This window comes from Phlebotomus papatasi, unplaced genomic scaffold (genome assembly GCF_024763615.1).
Source record: "Phlebotomus papatasi isolate M1 unplaced genomic scaffold, Ppap_2.1 HiC_scaffold_93, whole genome shotgun sequence".
Classification (NCBI taxonomy): domain Eukaryota; kingdom Metazoa; phylum Arthropoda; class Insecta; order Diptera; family Psychodidae; genus Phlebotomus; species Phlebotomus papatasi.
In genome coordinates, this window is record NW_026604984.1 from 23,436 (window position 1) to 31,154 (window position 7,719).

A 7,719-nucleotide genomic window follows, 5' to 3' on the forward strand; every position below is an offset into this window, starting at 1 on the left:
CTAAATAGGACTAAAAAAATACGAAATAAAAAATACTTCAGTTTTTTTTTCTTAGAGAAAAAAATAAATTACTAAACTTGAATAACAAGTTATTGGCCCATAAGATTCAGCATTCTTTTAAATTTTCCCCTCACATTCCTAGGCTTCATGCGCTTTTCAATTTCTTTCAGTCTCACACATAAAAATGTGTCCACTAGCTTATTCATGACGAATTGCTTTCCACAACTATTCGTGTGACCGAATTCGACAGTTTTAAAATAATCGTTGATGTCAACAGCGGAGAAAAATGTTTTGGATATTCTGGTATATGTGTGTGTACTGATTTCGGTTTTCCTTAAAATTTTTTCCAGAATTTGACAAAGTTTGTGTGTGTTCTCTCGGGGATAATGTAATTTAATCGTGGTTTTTGCTTGAATTAAATCTCCATGCACAGCCTCGCAATTAAAAATTTGTTTGGGGCAGATATCACATCTCATTTTCTGTAGGATTCTTCTTTCAACAAATCCTGCAATATATATCACAATGTGATTCACTTCTTCTGAGAGATCAGGTAGATCGTCGATTTCCATTGGTGACTCTTCAACTGGACCACTTTCCTCCGTACACTGAGATGGCTGCTGGTCTGAAGATACCCAAAGAATTTCACAATCCTTATCTTCTTCACAATTTCCGTGCAATGAGGGTCGAATTTGATTATTAATTAATAGTTTCTTATATGCCGCGCAAAAGTGCACAACATTCGGATTGGGATTAAATCCACCCATTGCTCTCACTTTAGAAAAAAATGTTTCCAAGTGGTCTTGGGAGAGCTTATAAGCTAGTAAAAAGTCTAGCTCACCAGTGGCTACATAGTCCTGATGTAAATTGAGTACAGACTCCAGTGTAATGCAGAGGCCTTTGGCGCCAACTCCACAAGCGTATGATGCCCACAAATTGACTTCTTTCTCCGTCACACCTTTGAACACATATAATACCAAATTTTTGATGTATGAATCAATTTGGTGTGCCATCTGCTGAATTTTCTGAAAATTTTTTTCTTGAAGCGGTTCTTTGTATCCAAAATCGCGTAAATTTTTGGAGTTGGTTATATCGAATGCCTAAAATTTTAACAGAACATAAAAGATTTTTTTGACCATGATTTAATACTATAATTACAAAATTACCTTGTTCATCATGTCAATGAATTTGATGGTTCCCGTGGAGTCTTCAAAACCAGCAATTTCCAGCGTTCGGCAAAACTCCAAAGAAATTGCCACACTATGACTTAGGGTTTGGGCAGCGAGTTTTACAGACATGATGTTGTCCTTGTAGTTGATATGGCCACTTCTCAGCTTATTACCAAAGTGAAGCCCAATTTCCTCCTGAATTTTGTGTAGTCTTTGAAGGTACTTCCATTCAATTTTTTCTCCATCTTCATCCTTCATCAGATGTGGCTTGGCTAAATAGTTTCGCATGAGCTTTATCATGTGAGCTGCATCTAAAATTATATGGATTTTGTAGCCTTGGACAGGATGAAGAAAATACGTAGCCGTTCCGAATGCCGCTGAAGTAAGCTCTTCCGTCATCCTTCTATTGGAAGAATGCCCATCAAAGGTTAGAGAAATTATTCTCATATCATCGACTTCGTTAAGAAAGCGTAATATTTCGAGTACCAACTCAGCTTTCGCTTTTCCGGTCATTCCAGCAGTCAGGAAGTATGCGACTGGGATCTTCCATCTTCCATTTACAGCATTTATCAAAACAACAAGGGCTTCCTTGGCCTTTCGTTTCGTTTGACAAAGATTTGGCACGCCATAATCTTCGAATGCCAAATATTGTTTTGATTTAGGATCCCAGCACATCGATGGTCGAATAGCCATCTCATCCATCATCAAGGCAGCAAAAATCTTATTCTTCCCAGAAGCTTTCTCTTGACGAACTTTTGATTTTAATGCTTCAAGAGCAGCTGTAGACATCCCTGGCTCAGTTTTAATTTTGTTATACCATCCACGCATAGTTCTTGCTGTCGGAAGTGTACCAAGTTGCTCCTTTACAAACTCATAAGCCCGTGGACTATAAAAGTGCAACGAAAGGGCAAATGCTCGTAAACCTGGTGGATATTTGCCAGATTTTTTTCCTTCGCCCAACAATCTTAAGGTTTTGTAGATGTCTTTCCCCTAAGGAAAAAATAAAGTAAATTAATTTACGGTTCCAATATTTTAATTTATAATACCACTGATATGCGCTGTATTTTTTAAATAATTACATTGAGCAAATATTTAACCTTCTAACAGTATTTTCTTTAATATGGGAAAAAGTTGTAAGAAAATGTTTTCTAGGATAATTATGATCCAATAATGTCGAAAAAACCATCCATTCTTCATTATCTCTTTTAATTTATGCTTTAGGTAAGAAAATATAAATAGTTTTTGAAAATGTTTTTGCTTCTAAAATTCACATTTTCCTTTTTTCAATTTTTCAAATAAAATCCATAAAGTAAAACGACAAATCCTTAAGCAAAAAATAAATTAATTTTAGTTAGATAACTTTAAATCGGTATTTTTCTTGAAATTGGAAATAAGTTTTTTTGCACAAATATTTTTTGTTGCTTTTTCTCTGACCTGTCACACAAAACTGGAAATAGAAACAAAACGAAGAGTCAGAATGAGTTCAAACTTTAGAAAGATGTTAATAAGACTTTTACACAGGACACTATAGCAGTTTGAAATAAATAAAAATATGATTTTTGTAAAGACCAACTTTAGGCGGTCTTACCTGATAGAGGGTTAATCTAATTTATATCTGTTTTTTTTTAGTTTTAACGTCATATTAGGGGAATGAACTCTCCCTTCGTAAAAAATTTTCATTTATTTTTTCAAAGAGACTTACACACTTCCATTAAATATTAGTTAACCAATTATCAATTTGGTAAGTCTCTTAAGAAAATAAAGAAAGTTCACATTATTCGAAGGTAGCATAAACGTTCAAAGAGAGAGTACTTTCCCCTACAAAATTTTGATAAAAAAAATATATATAAGTATTGCGTTAAAATAACCTTAGTTATCATGATTTTAATGTAATGCGCATAGTAGTCGTATTATATAGTAAACACTGGCCGTTAACCATATTTAAATGTTATTATTAAAATAACATTAAAAATGTACATTAATAATGGTGATATAAACGCATTCTCACCAATCTGACGTTATACATACAACATATAGGTATGTATAGATGATACAGTGATGTATATACAATTTCCACAGCAAAACAATATGTACAATTTTCGAGGTCCCAAGGATCTCCTATATTAAATATAAAATACTTTAAAAATAATACTTTTCTGGCAATAATTTTTACCAAATACAAGATTTCTTTCCATAGTTAGCTGATTTTATATGCATATCTGAGTCGAAAATTATTTCAAATTATCTTATATAAGTCGAACCTGAGCTAAAATAGCACAAGATCCCAGAGTCAACTTAATAGTTTTGCTCGTTGAATAGATTTTTTCATTAGCAATATTACTACAAAATACTATATTCGGTGATTTTACAACATATCTCGTCTTCTAAAATAAATTATAATCAAGGAAATAAAAATTATAAGTGTAATAAATTTTAGTGAAATGGAAAAAACTTGTATACTGATGCTTCTCACTGGCCGCCCATAGTGATAAAAATTTCTAAAGGCTCAATTACGAAGACTTATTCTGAATGACTTAAAACTTTTAGAAAGTATTATTGAAATGTTGTCATATTATAAATTAAAAAATTGCATTATGTATAAAATTTTGGGAAATAATAATCATTTCATTTAAAAAAGTTACCCACATAAGCCCCTAATTCACACAGATTTGAAAAAGTTCTGTTCCAGAACACGTATGCAACTCAATCAATATGAATCAAACATGTAAGAAAACTTCTAAGTAAAATAAGATGAAAAATAGGGGAGATTTTGTAAAATAATATTTTTTCTAATTTAATAAAATTAAATTATTTAATTTTATTTTTTATTACTTATTCACTTTATTAATAAAATTAAATTATTTAAATTTATTTTATTAATTTAATTTTATTATTTTAATTATTAAATTAAAATTTAGCATTTCATAACTAATTGTACTCAAACTTTTCATTTTTAAGATGAATGCACAATATGAAAAAAATCATAGAAATTGTGTTATAAAAAATGCATAGCATTTGAAAAACAGTTTTGATTTTCCATCGCAAAAATATTCAAATGTGATAAAGTGTTGCTAACTGTAAACTCGTCGTTAATTCTTATTATTGTTCAATTTTAAAAATGAAAGTACGATAAACTTGAGTAAAATCTTTTCCCAAATGCTGTGCTATTTTTCATAAAAAATTTCTATGAAAAATATTTATAAATTTTTTGGTAATGTTGCATGAGCCTTTACATAAAAAGTTCATATTACTTTCTCCGACCCAAAAAAGTCGTATGTTTGGATAATATTTTAGGATTAAGAAATTATATCTAGAAATTCTTAAGTTATAAATATTTTTATACATGCTGCATTTGCAGAACTTTAAATATTTACCTTCAAAAATCTTTGTTCTCAATTATTTTACCCGAAAAAACAATTCGCCGTTCATTATTCAAAATAATGTGGAGCAAGCTTATGCTTAGCGCACAATAAATTTTGTTTTGTAAACATGTTTTTGACATTTCAGTGAGAGTGAATGAGACCTAGATCTAGTCATCTCTCTCATTCTCATGGGAAATTTTAAAAACATGTTTACAAACAAAAGTTATTGTGCGTTGGGCATTACAAATAGAAAAAGTTTCTATTACATTAATATTTGACCGGTATTTAGGAATACTTAAAAAAAAAGGAACAAAAATGTACTAATAAATTGAAGTATTTTAAACTTGCTCCAATATCATGTTACTCAACTAAATTCTTATTTCAAAATATCAATAAAAAAATTAAAACTCAGTGTACGAGTTCTCTAAGCATCTCTAAATCTAACTCAGATACGCAGTTTGAAAATTAACACTATCTTAAGCCAAAAGAAATCTTGTATCCAAGCTAAGAAAGAGTATAATTTATATTAATTACCGTGGGTGTCTTATTGTCGGGGTAAGCGGCTTTGTAGACACTCTCTAACTTCTTTTTGAGACGCCTGTTTGCAGAATCAAGACGGTTTTTCTTGCGAATCGCATTTTCCAGTCTCTTCTTAAGCCGTTGATTCTTAATCTTGTGGGATTCACATCGATTGCAATTATCGATATAAATCCGGACTTCCCGGACACCTTCAACTGCCTCATAGGTTTCCCTGTAATTTCCTTCATCATCAACGTCAAATTCACATCTGTAAATGAAAAAAAATAAAGTGGATAAATAGATTTAGAATTTAGAGCTAATCTAAAACAAAATCATGTTTGTCAACATTCTTACGTTACTTAAATTTTGAGCACTACAAAAATTTGTGACGCAAAAATCTAAAAATTTTAAAAAATAATTTTAAAAGCCAAATTTTATTTACTTAATGAACCTACCAAAATTCTTATTATTTGATTCTACTTGAGTATAATTGTGAAAAGTTTTTATTCATTTCTATTAGGGGAGACTGGGGCAAAACTTGTGAAAACGTATATTTAATTCTTTCATGAGCTCTGAGAAAAGTTAAACGTTTTATAATGAGCATATTCTTATGGCAAATTTACTGCTCTACAACATTGCAAAAGACTATTTTCCTCTATCTCGAAAGAAATGTGATTTTCGAATCATTTTCTAAAAGTCGATTTTGTGGAGATTCTCAAAATACGTGGGAGAAATTTTGTCCGTCTTCGGATAATTTGTGACGTTTTACTCTCGCAAACGTTAAAAATATCAAATAGACATATTTTTACAGGAAATTTATTCCTCTATAACTTTGTCGAAGACAATTTTTCTCTATCTTAACGAGAAATGTGGTTAAATTGAGCTAATCAGTATTGATATTTTCTGTAAGCCAAATATTCCAAAAATAGGGCTTAAAATTTCATTATTTTTTATTTTACATAATCCTTCCTCGAATCCTTTGAAACTTTGTAAGATTAAGAAGGTTTATGAAGGCTATCTATAAATAAAAATTTCAAGCCACAGTCTCTTTTATTTTAGAAAATAGTGAATATTGAAATTTTCGTTTTGACAAATTTTGCCCTAGTCTCCCCTAGATTAAAACTGATAAATTTAGTTTTTTTTATGTCTATCTAATGTATTTATATTTCTTAATTAAAAATGAACTAAAAAATCTAAAAATCTTCTTCAGTGATTGAACTGGATGGAATGTGTGAATTTATTGAACCACGATAGTGGTAAACTCCGTATAAAAATATTTTAGAGAAATATATAAATGCTAGTCTTGAACAACAAATAAAATTTTCAAAAATAAGAATATTGTTGAGACGGTTCACAAGTTCAGACCTCATATTCAATTTTCAATAGTCGAATTTTCGGAGGGAAGCTCGGTTCAGATGCTGTAACATAATTTGTGAAGTCATTCAACTCGATAGTGATCAAAAACTCAACTCTTCTCTAAAATTTTCGCCACACTCCGTGTCTTTCACAATGGTCGAGTTGAGTGATGTCAAAGATCACTCGGATTCCTTAGATGGAGAATCGCATAATCTTAGTGGGAGAGTTCCAGGATGCTTTCACAAATATCTCGGAAACAGCACTAGTCAATTTCCAGTCATGAGGAAACAACTGAAATTTAAAGAACAACTCTGATTTGATTATTCTTCAAACTTCAGTTGCTTCCTGATGATTTGAGAGTGTCTGGTGCTGTGTCTTCACAATCTTTGTATCAGCCTCCTTGGGATTGTAAGATTTTCCACCTAACAAAACCCAGTGGTCTTTGACATCATTCGACCACCGATGAGGACACGGAGTTTAATACACGGCCGAAAAAGTTCAGTTTTTGATAAAACTATTGGATTCATGACTCCACTTGTGTTGCCGCTTCCGGATGAAGCTTCCCTATGAAAATTTCACTGCAGCTGAACGTAAAATTTACGTAAAACGACGATTTACATAAAAATTTAGGATTTTGTCGAGAAAGAACGAACAATTGATTCCCGGACAGGTTCCGGAAAGCACCTTGGGACAATTTCTTATGAAAATTTAGATTTAAACTCGAGATCTAGACTAATAAATGGGAATATAATAGTAGTACTCACGGTTTCTTGCTTATTGACTGGGGATTGGGGGACTGGTTCTCAGGAAAATTCCGGGGAATAGCGGTGTTCTTCAGGAACTTCCTGACGCCACCGGGAAGAAAGTCATCTTTCTCGAAGTGTCTTCCACAGATTCTTTTATCGTTCACTGTTGTCTCGTCCAGATGCTGCCCATTACCGTCCTGGATGTGGCGTATCCATTCTTGACGCCTCTTGGGGTCCAGAGGAAAACTAAAATTACATAAAAAGTAGAAAACAGCGTCATTCGAAGTTTCTCAGTTTTCTCTCTAAGAATTTATGCTTGCCAGTGGAAGGAAACCCCGCACTGTCTCGTCTGGTCCATGCGACATTTCACCACAATGCACTTCACCCCCATTCGAATGCTTAAAAATGTTTTTAATTGTCTTTTTATTCACTTTTTCACTGGCACTTTTCACTTGATAAACACTGTAAACACTTTAACCATAAAACGCAAACGGCGGAGGCGACGTTGTGAAAGTTCTCTAAAATTTTTAGAGATGGCGCTCGGACCGCAAAAATATTTTCGAAGAAGAA

At 32.1% G+C, this 7,719-nt stretch overlaps 1 protein-coding gene across 1 annotated transcript; it reads right to left on the reverse strand.

Moving 5' to 3' along the window:
- Positions 1-1,604: 1,604 nt before the first annotated feature.
- LOC129809400 (uncharacterized) lies at positions 1,605-7,514 on the reverse strand. The gene is made up of 5 exons (XM_055859207.1): positions 7,484-7,514; positions 7,168-7,438; positions 5,063-5,315; positions 3,175-3,284; positions 1,605-2,156 (listed from the first exon to the last, which is right to left on the reverse strand). Exons 1-5 carry the CDS (start codon positions 7,512-7,514, stop codon positions 2,132-2,134), a joined length of 690 nt encoding a protein of 229 aa, XP_055715182.1. The 3' UTR covers positions 1,605-2,131.
- Positions 7,515-7,719: the final 205 nt, after the last annotated feature.

What these genes read in the sequence shown, in the direction of transcription:
- LOC129809400 (XM_055859207.1), bottom strand. Translation starts at nt 7,514, where the DNA reads ATGTCGCATGGACCAGACGAGACAGTGCGGG. An exon ending in ACCAGACGAGACAGTGCGGG is followed by an intron (nt 7,439 to 7,483) that starts GTTTCCTTCCAC and finishes GAGAAAACTGAG; the next exon opens with AAACTTCGAATGACGCTGTT. An exon ending in CCGACAATAAGACACCCACG is followed by an intron (nt 3,285 to 5,062) that starts GTAATTAATATA and finishes TATTTAATATAG; the next exon opens with GAGATCCTTGGGACCTCGAA.